We start from the raw sequence: 16,801 nt of genomic DNA on the forward strand, positions 1-16,801 counted from the left end.
ACATCATCAGCTCATTTACTGCATCCCCACCCCTGCAACCAAGCTGAATCAGAGAATTGAGACTGAGGAGGTGCTGATCCCTTCACCTTGCTCAGCACAAACCCATCCTTCTCTTTCACCCTTTTTCCTGCCAGCTGGAGTCTTGTGAATTTATGAGCAGCTGAGCAGAGAGGGATGCCATCCTTTTCTGACATGGGTTGTATTTACTGAAGAGGTGGCAAGATCTCGAAGTTTGGAGAAGTCTGAATTCCTGATTAGTTGTCACTAGATGGCTCAGAGGTGAAAGCAGCAGTGTCTTAAGGGAAGTAAGCTGAGCGTAATGGAAAAGCACTATTTAAAAACTCAGGCTTGTGTCAGAGACCTCAGCAGCAATGGCAGAGCTTAACTGTCCTTTTTGCCTTCTGAGATCACTTAAAAATATATGTATAAAAAATAAAATGACTTGCCAGTAAGCATTTGAATTCAGAAGGTGTAGCAGCAGATTCTGTCATGCTCAGCTTCTGCAGTGACATTGAACTAGATGAGAATTGTTCTGGAGTGTTTAATTTGTTATGAGATAGATACATGTTCTTTTGCATTATTTCATAAATATTTAAATTAAGCCTGAATGCAGAAGAAAAGGTGAAGCAGGGAGCTGTTGCTGCCCAAGGGTTGAGTGGGCAGGAAGCTTTAACTCTATAAATGTGAATTCTAAGATGAACTTGTTCTAAGTGAGTTTTCTAGTTGGGGTGGAAACTAGCTGAATTATGATACTAATGTTCATTTTGAGGCGAAAACAAGAAGCAATTACCCCTGGTGTTGCTAGTTAGCAGTGGAGCACATTCCATGGTCTACCAGGGATGCTGAGGGCAGGAGCCAGTGCTAGGATGCTGGATGAGCTGATAGGTTCTTGTGGAATTTAGGAAGTGTTTGATTCCTCTCATTGCCCACTCCATTTCCCTCACCTTCAGCTGCCTCTTGGGGGAAAAATTGATTTTCTGAGCCACCCAGAGCACCCTGCCACCTCACCTTGGACCTCCTGGTGTGCCGGAGATGCTGCCCATCCCAGACAATTTTAGCTCATCAAAGTTTACTAGGCAAGGCTTCTGCTGGGGTACCTGGGAGTTGTATTTTTCTCATTTAGCTTCAATTTTGGGCTCTCTACTTCCTCAGCAGATTGCATTTTTATCATGATTTTTGCAATGTCCATATGGCCTACAAGAGAGAGTATCTCTTGAATTGTAAAACATGACCACCTGTTCAGATTTTAATGAGTGCAGTGAGCATTTGTCTTCATACAGCTACTTAAAAATAGCTGCTTCAATTGAATTAAAAAAACCCCAAACAACTAGAACTCAGTCGGGTACCAACACTTCGCTGAAATAATCAATTAATAATTAAGTGGCTAATTTTAGAACCCACTGGCCTTGCTGGTTCCCTTAGACCTGTTGTGATGAGAGCAGACAGTGATTGATTGCCCTGCTGATGCCGAGTGGCACAGCCATGCTGGGGCCAGATGCTGCCAGGCTTTTAGCTGTTTACTGGGATATTTGGAAGGTGAATGCAACTACATGGCTCTGCCCTGCAGATAGGCTTGTCTGCCCTGCTATAGCTTTCTCCTTTCTGCATTGTTCCAGCTGTTCACATGCAGCCATCTCCAGGTATCCCTTTCCCTGCCACTTTCTTGAAGGGTAAAATCTGGTGCTCAAAAAGGTGCCCTAATGATGGGCCAATGTAAGCAAAAAGAGACTTGAAAAGCTTATCCACTAACTTATTCCTACTGAAAAGCCCTGCTAGAATAATTTTGCTCATTAAAATAATAATTGCCAGTTAACTGTTTCATAGCTCCCACAGGTCTGCTGGATAGATTAAAAACTGTGGAATTTCTTGGCTCCAGCTTTCAGAGAAGTAGAAGAGACCAAGATGCCCAAATCTTGTTAGTGTGTTAATGCTTAATTCAAAGTCCCTTAGAAAATTAACCCATTTTACAGTAAGCATATTGCAACATCATGTTGCTCTACAGCTAATTAAAATACCCAAATGGTAGGAGCACACCACAATTTTGTTTGTTTGGAGGTTTAATATTTAAGAGATGAAAGACACAGGAGCTGTTTGAAAGAGTGTTTAGGGCACAGCAGCTTCAGTGCAGATAGTAAGGGGTGCAATAGCTGCTGGGTTTCAACACGAGAGTAATTTGGCAGTGTAAGTGGTAGAGAAAATTTGGTGTGGCTGCTTGGAGCATCTGCTTTTACACCTTGAGGAGGAAGAGAGCCAGAAATCCTTGCTTATCCAGAGAGACCTCTGAGCTGGTCATCTGCAGAGAGTAAAGTGCTGGAAGCAGTGAGAGGGGAAGGTGAGTTTCCTGCCCGCCTTGTTTTATTGAAGGTGTTTCTGACACAGTCCCCACCCCGTCCTGCCATGGCCATCAATGAGCTCCTTAATCTGGGGGAGGAGCTCCTCTTGCTGGTCTGATGGTGATTGCAGTAGCTTGATTGGTGTAAACCTGGTAATCTCAAACCACATGGGTTTTTGAGACAGCGGGTCTCTCAGCTGTACAGAAGACAAGACCCAGCTTTGAAATGCTGTTCAAATACAAAAATAGCTGTAGCTATTGGCATTTAAATTCATTTCTATGCACTCTTTGTGATAAGCTTCCACCGGTGGGACGGTATTTCAGTGGGAGGAGGGTCCTAGCAGATTTCAGCTGATTTCTGGGTATCACAGGCTGCTCAGTGAGAGAGATGTCTGCCTTGGTTTCCATGTGTGTGGCCTTCCCTAGCCTTTCCTTCTTGTGCTTCCAGAATAACAAGGGGTAGTTAAACGAAATTCAACATTAAAGGCTGAAAGTTGGGAAGGAAGAAGCTTGTTGAGCTGGGAGGGTGTCTGGGGCTTGGGTCTAATGAGGTTTTCTCTTCTTGTTTTTCTAGTTTCTTGAGAATTGACATTTAATTGTGTAGAAAAGCAAACATTGCTAATTCTTCTGTGATCCCTTTTATATGGTTGTGGCACTGGGGCACATCTGTGAATTAAATCTTAAAGTGAACTGGAATTTAGTCTGTTCCCTCATTAGCAGAAATGCTAATTCTTTCTTGATTGGCAATAAAGTCAGAGGAGAGAAGCAAAAAACAAAGGTAGGAAGGTTATCCATCCAGAAGCAAGTTTGAGAAATTTAATCCTGTTTTTCCACAATCCAGTGTAAGTAACAGACTGAGTTTTTACCCTTGTGTTCCTCAACAATTTTCGAAGAGGGGACAGCTTGAGGAAGGAAAAGGAGGAGGCTGGGGATTAGAAATGGCAATTGGAGTGGCTGGGCGGGGAGCTGAGAAGGCAGGCAGAAGAGGTGCAAGTCCTTTCAGCTGGTGCCTTGAAACAGGGTCATGGGGTTTACAGATACATGGGCTTTGCAGGGGGACACGTACTGGCACACGCATGCAAATGCACCTTTGTTCCTTCCTGACCCTTTGAAAGGGAGCGTGGACCCTTACAGAATGAGTTTTGGGGCTGTTTTAGGAAGCCTGCTTAAAGCCTCTTTTGCTGTAGTACAGACTGCTTATCCTAGATGGGGCTTGAAGTGAAATGTGGACACTGCGGGCAGAATTTTTGTTGTGATTATTACAGGTCCTGTGCATCCTTCCCAAGTGATTAAAATTTTTGCCCCTTTTCTTCCTTGTTTCCAGATCACTGTGTTCACTACTATGACCTTCGCAACACTAAGCAGCCCATCATGGTATTCAAAGGGCATCGCAAGGCAGTGTCCTATGCAAAATTTGTGAGCGGGGAAGAAATCGTCTCTGCGTAAGTGTTGCTTTTTATGTAGGCTAAAAACTGTGTAGCCCTCTCTTCTCAGTGCTCTTCAGGGCTGTTGAGCAAGTTTGCCTGTATGGGTGGCTGCTCTCACGGGTTGTTGTGCTTTTGGGAAGCAGATCATTGCTTTTCTCCAAGTCAAAAATAGAAATTCATTCCTGGTGTGTCACTTGGCTGTGGTGTTTTGTGGAGCTAAAATGCTTAAGAGAAATATGAAGACAACTAGATGTGGCTCCTGTGCCCAAGTGCTGACTTTGGGAAGCTGCAGGTGGACTTTCACTGTGTGCACTGAGGGTGCTCCTGACCAGAGCTCTGTGATAGAGAAAGGTTCTGCAGCTTCTGTTCAATTGTATAGCCATATGTGGCTGCCCCAAAGCCAGATGTGGCTGCCTCTCTTGTAGATAGCTTTTGAATCACATGGGAATGAATATGTCAGGTCACCTAGTGAAAACTGGCAGTGACTGGATACAAGCCTCTTCATTAAACCAGAGGTGAACCCCTCTTACCTAAGGGGGAAGGCGAGGGCCTGCAGGGGAATCATTGATCTCAACACATTCATGTCTAACACCTGAGGGCAGCAGGGATGGAACACAGGGGTAGATCTAGCACCAAGAAGTACACCTGCTGCCTTGTGCTGAGCCAGTGGTTATCCAGTTTGGTTCTGTCCCATGTTTTTACACAGTGAAACGGAGCATTTCAAGGTATTTTCAGGCTGCAAGGCAGTTACTCTGAGCTGAGCTGCATGATGGAGGATTCCCTGATGGCTTCTGGTGCTGCTTATATTTAATCAGCTTCTTTCTTCTTACTTCTTTTAACATTATGACTCTATAAGGCTGCAAATTCATATCTGGAACACAGAGAAAATTAAATTTAGTGCTTTGAACCCAATCTCTGTTACAGAAAGTAAAAGTATTTAATAGAAATAGGAGGAGGCTAGGAATGTTTTACAGCCATAATCAAGTGGAGCATCATTTATAGGATGTTTTAGGACAGAATGGCACTGTTCTGCTTGGGCCAGCATTCTGAGAAAGCAGCTTCCAAAGTTCTGAGAGGAGTTATTGATAGAGCTGTTAGAGCTGTCAGACTTGGACAGGCAGCAGCAGGGTGAGGGGACTAAATGAAGGGTCCACCTACCTTCTTGTGTGTGAACAGGGAGAAATGTCATAGCAGATTTTTTCCTGCCTTTCCTTTTGCAAACTGTCTAGACGCAACAGCAGTAGTGATTCTCAAAAATCAAGCACTGATTTAAGAAAAAATTATATGTATATTCAGATTCTCTAGATTTCTAGTTAAAGCTGTTTTATGGATTGCATTGATTTTCTTTGCCTTGTAGAGATAGGTTTTGACCTCAGGGGTGTTCAGAACTGCCTGGTATTTAGCACAACACATTGATTATAGAGCTGCTTTACAGAGAGACAGATTTAACAGAGCAGCACATGCAAGATGTTTTTTTGCAGAGGATGTGAAACCAGAAGAACAGTGTAACACCACCAGGATAAATGGCCTTTGTCTCTCCTTGCAGTTCTAGGGGGATAACTTTCTTCTTTCATGGCATGCTTATCCTAAGCAATGTAAACATGGCTAGAGCCTGATGGGAATTCATGAACAGTAAAAATTTTCCATTAGTAATAGACTTAAGTATTTTTATTTTAATGAAGACATCTAGTAGATATGCTAGTAGAATATAGAGATTAAGTGCCTATATGTCTGAGGTCTTCTTGATGGGAAGCTAAGAGCAGCAGCTGCCATAGGAATCTGACAGCTTGTGGCCCAGGGATTAGCCTTTTACTGCTTTTTCCTGACTGCAGAAAAGTTTAGTTTCCAAGCGACTCTGAAGCTTTGAAAAGCAAAGATATTTTAAAATCCAACTATCCTAATAGCATAGAAAGCACCTGCCTGTACTTGTGGGCCAAAAAAAAAAAAATCAGGAGTATACACCTTTTTACTTCTCTGAGCTGTTTCTCTGAGAGAAAGGACAAGGGAAGGGAGAAAGAACAGCAGCATGGGACAGGGACAGATATTGAACAAACACCAGGCAGCGAAACTGAATGCTGTGTTTTGGGCCTCCTGTCTCAACCTGGGGTTAGGAATGCACTCCTGCTTAAGTCAAGGTATTAGAGATAAAATTCATGCATTCTTTCTGATCTGACCTCATCCTAACTAATAACACTGACTAACAAATCTTGCTGCAGATCCCTTATCGCTCCTTTGTCATTCCAGCTGTCATTGAGGACTGAGATAAGCTTTTTTTGCAGGAAAGCACAAGGTGCATCTCTCCTCTTCTGTCCTATAATTTTAGGTAAATGGGACATCGGTGCAGGGCTAATGTCTTATGTCATTGGTAGTATTTCATGGATGCTGTGTGATTTTTTTTTCCTTTCAGCTCTAAATATTCAGAGAGCAGCAAGGTTGGTGACATGAGCTGTGTGGGGTAGCATGGCCTGCTTCTCTTCCCTCCCACCCAGAAGGCTGACAGGTCCTGTTCCCAATCCCCTTCAAATTTAGGGATCAGAACAGCACTATCCCTTTCTTTAAAATGGCTTCATGGGGCTTCAGTTCCACTATATCACCATGTGTTTCTCTATGGTATATCTCAGTGAGTGCCAGAATACCAGAGCCATGTCATCTGTGATTGCTAGGAAATAATGCTTGTGAACTGAGAGATTATGTTCATGTCTCTTTAGCTTTGGGGGAAGAAATGAATCCTGTGTCCCCTGGAAATGTAGGATCTTCCTATTTGAGGTCTACCAGGCAGAGGAAATTTGTAACCCCCAAGGCAAAATGTTTTCTCACAGTAAACAGAAAAACATTTTGAAGACAGATATATTTGCATTTGGGGGAGCCATGGAAAACAATGGTGATTTAATCCCAACATATTTTGTATATTTTGAATAGTAATATTTAGCTTTCCCTGATAAGGGGAATAGAGTAGAAGCTTGAGTTCCCCATCCATGCAGTCTTGGTTACACATGAGAAAAAGATTTAATTTTAACAGCAACTCTGAGCCCCCGTAGGTTTTTCTGTGCTGCTGCTTGGTATTGGGCAGGAGGAAGAAAACATGCTTCAGGGCACCTGGAGAGTGAGGAGACTGCTTCCTACCCAAGCCCTGGAAAGACATCAATGAAAGTGGCAGCTGGCACAGAGAAGGGAACAGATTTTATCCATGCTGTAAAGATTTGAAATACAAATAACTTTGGTATGTATTGGATCTGTGAGGATCTGGAGGAGGCAGTGCCAGCCCAAAGGCCATGCAGTTCAGTGGTGGGCTCTGCAGTTGACAGGAAAAAGGAAGACTAATGCTTCAGGGAAGTTTTTATTCAAATTTGTAATGTGTTTTGACAGGCTTTTAAAATAAGGTGATATCTTTCTGCGCTCAGACTGAGCTGCACATGATTGAAAGTGGGATAAATCTCGTGTTGTGCACTAGGGCTTCCTACATTTACATTGTCATTGGAGTGTTGAAGAGCAGGGTGGCCAGGGAGGAGTTCCTGCCATATGGTAGCAGGGTAAATTTAAGTATTGTTTTCAGGTCAACAGACAGTCAGCTGAAGCTGTGGAATGTAGGCAAGCCTCACTGCTTGCGCTCCTTCAAGGGTCACATCAACGAGAAGAACTTCGTAGGGCTTGCATCCAACGGAGACTACATTGCCTGTGGTGAGTAGAGCAGCCACCCTGACATGCTAACAGGATTCCACAGAGCTAGGGTCTCACCAGTTGCAAAGCACACCACCACCTGTGCAATTTAGCTGCATGGGTTATTTAATAGAAATCTTTTCTGAACTTCACACTCCTTCCCCTCCCAGGGAATGGCTTTGGCAGCCCTGACCTAAGGGGGTCTATAGATGGGCATTTTCTATCGCAGATGAGTTGATTGTGCATGATGATTCAGGCTTGCTGTCATCAAAACCAACTACTAATGTCATTGCTGTTGATATAACTTATATCTTTCAAGATTAACAATTGGCACATCCTCATGCATTGCCTGTAGTCTGGGCCACATGAGGATCCAGTACTTGTCACTTAGTATGGCATTCTGCATGGTAAAGTAAATAGTGCCCACATCACAAATGGCTCCTTAGAAGACTGAATCATTAGTTACCCCTTTGGCTGTTCTGTCCTTTCACTGCTGAAGACAGACTGTTGAAGTTCTGTAAATCCACAGCTCTTGCTGGGAAGGCAGTGATAGGCTGATAGCTGTAGGATGAGCCGGACAGCTGTGCCAGCACTGAAGGGAGGACCTTAGTTTGTGTGTTCTCTGATCACTGTGCAGCTTACAAGGCAGAAATTGGGATGGACTTCTAAATAAAGTCTGTACAGTCTAGTCTGTCTTGCTTTAAGTCTCCACGGACCAGACTTGATTATGGCAGGCAAAACTTCAGTAGTGCTTCCTGCCTTTGAGCTGTGGCTCTTAGCAGGCTGGATGTAGCAGCAATTCATGTGGTAGTGCAAATACTCTGCTCAAAATGCTTTGCCCTGACACAGTTGTGGATGGTTCTTGAAGTCCTGTACATTTTAAGGGTGTGCTGCACCTGCAGTTGTCTTGTAATAAAACCGTGTCCCATTATTAAGTATGATGGAAGTTTGCTGTGGAGCACTTCCAGCTGCCAGGGCACTGTGATCATGATGATAACTACAAGGAAATGTCTGGGCTTGTCTTAAGCAATGAAAGAGCTAAGAACCCTTATTTCTGTTTGTCTTACCAGAGCCTAATCTTGTATTTTTTTTTTATTTTTTTTTTATTTCTAGGAAGTGAAAATAATTCCCTTTACTTATACTATAAGGGTCTCTCAAAGACACTGCTGACATTCAAGTTTGATACAGTCAAAAGTGTCCTGGACAAGGACCGGAAAGAAGATGACACGAATGAGTTTGTGAGCGCAGTGTGCTGGAGGGCACTTCCAGATGGGGTAAGCTTTCTGCTTAAGTGCAGAAGGAATGGGTCCTGCTTTCTCACAAAATAGCCTTGCTGAGGGTTTGACTGTGCTCAGTATTTTCCTGTTCATGGGAAAATTAAGGGTACTTGCAGGTCATTGTGAGAACTCTTGATTTGCAGGGTAACTGAAATGCTGGGGGGTGAAGAGACTGCTGTGATCTTAACTGTTCTATCTGAGTGTTTGAATTCCACTGTATGGTATCTGAAATCCCAAAAGCAGCACTGTATTTCTGGCACGTGATGGTTTTTCTGGATGCATTAGTGGGGTTTTTGTTGCTTTAATGACAGCACCTGCAGATACTCATTGTGAAGCCTTGTCTCAATGTTCCTGTGTCTGTCTGGGTTTGCTCGTTGGAACACAGCCTTCATGTTTAGATGAGTAGATATGTAAAGGAGGTGAGTGCAGGCTCCAGTCACCTCAGTGACTGTTCCAGTGGCACTGAATTCACATCCCTAGCATGTGTACTAATGTGGCATGCAGACCTGATGCAGCTTTTATGAGTGTGGCCTTTCAGAATGGGGCTGCTCTGGAGAACAAAATGCTTTTGAATTCAGGGTGCTCTTGAAAAGCTTGCATTAAAAATATGAAGCAAGTAACTCTCGTATGTACAAGGTTTGCAGATCAGATATGTGAAGGGACCTGTTGGGAGGGGGCAAAAGAGTTCATCTTACATGCAGTCTTCCAAGTAGATGAAGTGAAATATTGGATCATTGCTGTCTTGAAATGTCATTCACAAAGACAGTGTCTACCAATCTTTCTGCATGTGTAGACACTACCCCAGTAATTGTGATTAAGTTGTCACTGACACAAACTCACTTCAGATGGACGCTTCTGAGTCAAAACCAAAATAAACCCACAACTGGATCTGTCCTTTGTGTGTAAAAGTAAGAAGTGGGCTGCAGTGGTTTGAACAGGGGGCATGAGAGTCATTTATATAGGATCACCAACTTCTTTCTGGCTGGGGTTTTAGGAGAGTTTGGTATACACGTCTCAGGTGAAGGTTGGCTGTTGTATGTCTGGTAATTTGTCTTTCTGCTGGATAAAAACATGCTGTGGGAACCTGTGTGTGTCCAGAAATGCCCTTCCTTGAGCTGCCTTCAGTGTTTGGATTGTCTTGCCCACTGCTTTTCTGTGTGTCTCTTCTACAGGCAGTGTCAAGAGATGTCTCACCCCTGGGGTTATGTCTGTTCCCGTCCACTCCTTAGCAGTCTTTTCTCTGATAAATGTGCTCTGATAGACCTTCTGTTTAAGTAGCTGAGAAATTTCTAAGCAGTCACCAAGGGCTGTCAAGCAATTCTTCATAATCAGGATGAAAAATACTATATAAAAACGTAATAGTTAAATCAGGCCCGTCAAGATCGCACCAAATAATGTTTAGGCTTCACTCCATTAAGCAACCTTCAGAATCCGTTGCTGTTCTGGTCTTTTTTTTTTTTCCTCTAGTGTTTCTCTCCTTTTCCCTGGGCTGCTTCTAAATGAGCTTGTTTCTCCTGTGGCAGCCCCTGTACCTGGCTCTAGCTTTTAAAGAGAGCAGCTAAAAGCTGCCTGCAGATGGTTTTTACCTCTCCCTGTGGTACATACCAAGTAAGCAACCTCACTTGCTTCTGCCAGGAGGCCTCACTGTTTCCTTGTACCATATCTTTTCACTGATCCAGCTGCACATTCCTCTTCTACTGGTGCAGCGATTCTCTCTGACCTAATTGAGACTTTGCTCATCTTAGGAAATTTAATTACTACAGAGCCAAAGTTCAGTTATGTCCACGAAGTCTTATTCAAATGATGAAGCTCTCCTATTCTTCATTTTGATCATGTTACTTCCATTTACCCTGTTTTTATTTTTTGTTGTTGTTGTTGTTGTTTTTTTTAATGAGCTTCACATATACAGCCTTCCCTGAAAGCTGACATTTGTTTTTCTGATGCTGGGTTGATCCAGAGGCGGCCTATGCATCAAAGTGCTGTTAGCATCTGCAAAGTTTGGGGAACCCACAGCCTATTTCCAGCTAATTACAGTTTCTATCCTGGTTGAGTCACTTTGCCTAAGTTTCCTAATTATAAGAATTGCCACACGTACCTCTCATCACTGGCTGTGATGCCACCTGCTCTCTGCTGCAGGACTGTGTGTGTGGAAGCAGCTGTGAGAAACCCAGCATGGGCTGGGAAAGCTGCCCCAGATCCACAGGCATCACAGTAAGCAGGTTTTATTCTGCTGTGGGCATACTGTTCTCCATTTCTTGCTGGTCTGGTTCAAAGCTCATCTCCATGCTATGGTCACCAGTCAACATCCTCAGTTTGTTCCTGAGGGGTGGGAGATGCCAGCACAGCCTTTCCCCAAGGTTCCCCAGTGGAGAAGACTCTCTGTTTCAATACAGTGTTGCTGTCAAGGATTGTTCTTTAATTAACCTTTTGAGATGAGATGAGTAAGTTTCAGATCTGTCAGTTGTCTTGGGAAGCATGAGTACATGTACTCCTTCACTTCATGCACTTAAGTGCAAAATCTCAGATCCTAATTAAAACTAAACTGAAACTTTCAGATTAAATGTCATTGATTCTTTCTTAAATCTATTTTTATGTAATTCAGGCTTTTACTTCCTCCTGAGTCTAAGTCAAGCTGTGCTAGCGGCCCTTGCCAGAACCTATCTTTTTATTTTTCCCTTCTGCATTGCTTTTTCTTTACTTAGAAAGATGCAGAGACCTTTTTTCTTTTTTTCACCTTTCCAACTCAAAGGTCCAGCAGTACCTTTTTAGCTATATCAAAGCCATAAAGACGAAGAGAAATTATTCTCTCTAAGTGCTTATTAGCATTTTGCACTAGGCTTACTCACTTTTCAATTTATAAAAGTGTTTAGAAATAAGCACTAGCTTGTAGGCCACTTGTTCTGTTAGACTCTTTGAAAAAAAACAGGCAAACAAAAAGCCTCCCAGCAGGCTGACTATGATGCAAAACTCTGATTCTTGCAGTGCTGTGTTTTGGACAAAGGCAAATAGGCTGTTAGACATTTTAAAAATAGCACCTAATTATTTTTTTTGTGGGGAAAAGCCATTTCTCCCTTCTTGTTTTATGCTAAAAGTTGATCAATATTTAAAAGAAGGGAAAGCTTCAGGATACTTTTGGCCTAAGTAACTTGATAAACATGAATTAGACATAGAGATGCTTTTCAGAACATTCCCTGGACTAAATCCTTTCATTTCCAAGTCAAGGATTTTATAATATACCCATGCCATCCATTTTAACCAGCTTGACTTGAATCAAGAATCTGGTCTTGAGATTAAAAACAAGAGTCTTCTATTTTGGTAGCATGTGAACAGGGGATGCTCTTGAATACAGGGATGCTCTTGCATAGGGAAAGGAAATTATAGTAGTGGTAGTAGCTCTAGGTATTTAAATGGGTAGAGATGTTGTCTGTCTTAGAAGGGTCACTGCAATTGTCTGGATATGTGTGTCATAGCTGGAGAAGATTGGTTTATATTTTGCTTTCCCTTACATGTCTTACAGGATGTTTTCTGCTTCCCTAAAGGGAACACCTGTTGTTTGTACCTGCTCTGCCCTCTTGCAGAGTTTGTGCCTCAAACATGCTGTGTTAAGTGATTGCACCTAAAGTAGCCCATTTCCCAGGCATTAGTGTTTCTCAGAAAGATGCTGTTGAAAGAGAAACCAAGGCTGAACCTGCTCCCAAGACAGCAAGAAGGTATTAGAGCTGAACACAGAAGCAATTTGATTATGTAGATTAAGCATGGCTCAATCTATCATAATCACTGTAAAGAAGCCATTTAATTTTGTACCTGTTTGCACAAGTATTCATTACTGCTGATAAGCAGGTTACCAGGGAAGGATTTCACAAGCAGAAATGTCAAGGCTGTGATACCAGTGAGGAGATGCAGATAAGAACAGGAGAAAGCTATGTGAATTAGCTTAGGTAAAGGGTTATGTACATTCTCTTCTTTTGGAGGAGTAAAGAAGAAAAATCCATTTAAAAGAGTGGTGCAGTCTTTAACCAAAGAGTGGGTGGGTGGTGGGATGTACTGGATTGGGTGCAAGAGGTTTCCTGGGAGAAAGGCTGCCAGTGGCAGGAAAACATCTCCACCTGAGTAGAAATCCATGTATGTGTTGTATCATGTCATCACTCCTCAAAAGTAATTTAGATTTATGGGGGTCTCAAAGTCATCTAACTATGGGTAAGAGAAGGCAGCTCTGGAACTCCAGGCTTCAGGTTGGCTTTGGGCATTGCCCTGTGATGAAAGTGTATTCATAATTAGCCCTGCATGTCTGAACTTCTCTTTGTTAATCTAAGAGGATGAAATACTTTCTTCAAATAGGTTTTTGGTGCACCTTCTGATAAAACAAGCTTTTCTTCTGTTTATCTTTCCTTTATTCTGATCATCCAGCTTTGTTTCTTAACGATGTCTGGCTTGGATTCTTTAAATAGAAACCTGTAATTGTAGCACTGTAAGTTAGTCACTTAACAGGGCTGCAGTCTTGTTCACTGATGAAAAGTAGCCATCCTTTGTTTCCCAGTAGTCTTATAAATGGTATGCAGTGTACACAGGAGCTAGTCAGGGGCTCTTATAATTTACAATCAGCAAATTGGCTCCCTTCACAGGAATTAATTTAGCCAATACAAATTATTTCAGGAAGTGATTCATTGCCACTTTAAAGTGCTAATTAATTTGGGTGACTTATGAATGTTAAAAATGAAACCTCCTTTGTCATTCCCAAGTAACCGAATGCTAATTCAGTGTCATTCTTAAGTAATTTGTATCAGCTGTAACTATACCTCTTGTAGCTTGAAGTACAAATTTCCAATGGGATTTTGGGGGGGAAAACAAGTAGCACTTGATATTTCATTGTCTCTCTTTGCTGCTGAAACTTTGAAACCTCAAAATTGACGAGAATTTTGATTTCCAGCTTCAGCTCAGTGTTTTATTTTCACAGCATCCTCAACTTATCTCTTCAGGTGCCAGGAAATTCCTAGGTAGAAACCAAAAGCTTAGGAGAGTAATAAATGCCTGCCTGGAGTGATCAGACCCCAGCTGTCCCTTGCCTGCCTCTCATACCAGTTGTTGCCACAGGTCACAGCATTAGTAGCTCCAGCTGTGGTATTTTCTGGAAGGGCATGTGCTGTTTTCTGTCTCCTTTCTTTCCTAGACCAGGACTGGCCTGTAGCATTTGTGTGCAGCATTTCCCAAGCTAGTATCTTTGCAGGTTATCCTCCAGTGCAGTCCCACACCACTGCTTCATGCTGGAAACACAGAGGTCTTCATTTTTGTGCTTGAAATGCACAGCAGTTTATGGAAGGCTGAGAAGGATCAGCTTCTTAAAAAAGCAAGATGTGGCTTTGATCAGGTTCATTCTACTGGTTTTTTTTTTTCTCCCCCAGCTGAAAAATCTTCAAAGGTCTCTCCCTCCTTGGAAAGATGTCTAATCCCCATAGCCTGCATGCTGCAAGGCTCCCAGCTGTCTGTGTGATGGCTTCCCACTCCTCTTGACATGCCCTCTGCTCTCTGGCCATTGGCAATGCTTTAAACACAGAGTTTTCTTTTGACTTCTATTTTGCTCTTTCCTTGGGTAGTAAGTGTATTTGATTTCTCTTCCATTCTACCTTTTTCATGTCTACTGCTCCCTTACTCATTTGAAAATCTAAAATTTTCTTTAAAAACAAATAGAACCCAGAATATCAGAAGATGCATCATACATGCTTGAATTCTGCCCCTCAACCCCCCAGATTTTAGCATATTAATTATGTGTATCAACACACACTGTATATATTGGTTGATGTGCTGTTTGAAAACTATTTTCTTATCCAGAATAATTTCTACTTGCAGATAAAAGATATCACAAGGCATGTATGATCCTTTGCGCTGAACATACTCGTATCCTTTCATATCCATATCTCCAAATGCTCCATTTTCAGCTCTATTTTTTCTGTGGCTAAGGAGAATTAATTAAAAAATATTCAGGTCACTAACAATATTTTATTCCCTGTCAAAAACCTTGGACTCCCAAGTGTGCAGAAATTTGAGGAGAGAGGGAGAAGCATACTCTATTATTAACAGTTGGTGCATTATATTGACATCTCAGCCTGTTGACACTCCAGTCCATGTGAAAGACCATCTCGATAATGTGATTATGCAAATGACCAGCTTCATGAGGAAATGTTTGATTTTAAGTGTTCCGTAGAAGAAAAATACTGGTAAATGTTCTTTCCTTGCTGTCTTCTCCCTGGTTGCAGGATACTATCTGAGCTTCCTCCCATTGAGGACATGACTGCATTACTGCTGCAGTGCAGCATCAGCAGGGGTGAAGGGAGCCAGGAGATTCCCTGATAACCCAGCTTCTGTCCACTGTGCTCCTCCTGCATAGTGTGTTTTGGGGCAGAAAAGTACCATTTGCACCATTTATGTTGCTGTTTCAGGGCTCAAGGTGGTGCACCAGCAGGTGGCTGGTGTGTCAGTAGCTGTGCTAACTCTGCCTTTCCTAGATGCAGAGCAGCTGCCCATGCCACTGCTGAGGACATGGGAGCTGAGTGGTTCCTGTGTTCCATCTCTCAAGTTCAGCTCCCCTGTGGTACTGCAGCACTCTGATATCATTGTAGCTTCTATTTTAAGAATAGCTTCTTCAAGAAATGTAGGTGGCTCAGATTTTTCTTCTCTGTTGGTTTTAACTTTTCATTTGCAAACTCAGTTTCTCTCCTTCTGCTTATTTTTTCTTGCATTACCACAGAAAATTGCCACAGGGTCAATGTTGTCTTGAAGTGGAGGTAGATGAAAGTGTTTCCTGAATGAAGACAGTATTTACTCTTTCAGACTGATAGAGATGATATTTGCTCACCAGTGCATCTCTTCTAATACCAAGAGGAGTAGAGAGTATGCTGTAGATAGAGCTGAGGTCCCTCTTGTTGGAGTCTTCTTTCCTAGACTGAGTGAATGACATAGTAGCCAATGTAACTGAGTGCTGTTGACATTACCATTCCAGCAGCTGTCCCAGTGGTGCAACTGTAGAGATAATAGATTGTAGATAATTGCTGGTGCAAGCAGAGGTGTGAGCATGCTTTTGCTGTTTCCTAAGCTTTAAAAAAATTACAGCATCCCAATGAAATTGCAAATCACATTGCTGTGTTACGCACAGGGAGATGGAGATGCAAAGAAGTCTCTCTGTAGCTGTTGCTGAATTTGTGAGTGGATGTTTATCTCTTATGGGCACTCAGCTGCTTTAGTAATTATAACAGATGATCTGAAGTCAGGAATTCACATGGAACATAGACTTTATTCCCAACTCCATTCTCAGCTTGCTACTGAACCATAATGTTGCAAGGTGCAGCAGTATGTATCATGTGGCACTTATATAAGTTATGTCCCAGACAACTTCAAAGAGAATTTTTTGTGTTACTTATACTAGGGGGGGAGAGAAAAAAAAGACCAGGTTCATATTCACGGAACACTTGCTTTTAGAATTAAATTATTGGACAACTGTATTCCCTTTCCAGCCAATCTCAGCAGTGCTGCTGTTGAGCCCCCTGGTCTGGACTCCGGTATGTACCCTATGGGGCTCTAAAGCCACTGATGAAATAATTGATTAGGCTGTTTTAAGGTTTTGGGTGTTTTCAAATGATGCCTGGAAGGCTATTTATGATGAAGTGTATGCTTCTCTTACCATGCCTTGTCTTAACATTGTCATTGTTTTGGGGTATTTCAGCTGCTCTGAGAATTAGAGGTGGCAGGTGTTCTGTCTCTGCCCCCTGACAGCTCCTAGCCTCTGGGGAAGAAGGCTCATTCCTAGTATTTTTGAGGGGACTTTATAATCACAGAATCATGGAGTAGTTGGGGTTGGAAGGCACATTTAGAGACCATCTAGTCCAACCCCACACAGTAAACATGAACATGTTCTATTAGGGCAAGTAGCTCAAAGTCCCATCCAGGCAGGCCTTGAACACTCCCAGGGATGTTCTGGGCAACCTGTGCCAGTGCCTCACCACCCTCACTGTAAAAAAACTTCTTCATTACATCTGTTCTAAATTGACCCTCTTGTCCTGTTGCAGCAGACCCTATTAAAGAGTTTATCCTCATCTTTCTTATAGGTTCCTTTTGAA

General features: G+C 42.5%; 1 protein-coding gene across 2 annotated transcripts in view; it reads left to right on the forward strand.

Moving 5' to 3' along the window:
* COP1 (COP1 E3 ubiquitin ligase) overlaps positions 1–16,801 on the forward strand; it is a 124,653-nt gene that overhangs the window by 83,823 nt on the left and 24,029 nt on the right. For both annotated transcript variants that reach the window (XM_062497423.1, XM_062497424.1), the window contains exons 16-18: positions 3,657–3,774; positions 7,313–7,437; positions 8,530–8,690. In XM_062497423.1, coding sequence (XP_062353407.1) covers positions 3,657–3,774; positions 7,313–7,437; positions 8,530–8,690 — 404 coding nt within the window. The remainder of the gene's footprint in view (positions 1–3,656; positions 3,775–7,312; positions 7,438–8,529; positions 8,691–16,801) is intronic.

The sequence above is a fragment of the Cinclus cinclus genome, chromosome 8 (genome assembly GCF_963662255.1).
Source record: "Cinclus cinclus chromosome 8, bCinCin1.1, whole genome shotgun sequence".
NCBI classification, from domain to species: Eukaryota; Metazoa; Chordata; class Aves; order Passeriformes; family Cinclidae; genus Cinclus; species Cinclus cinclus.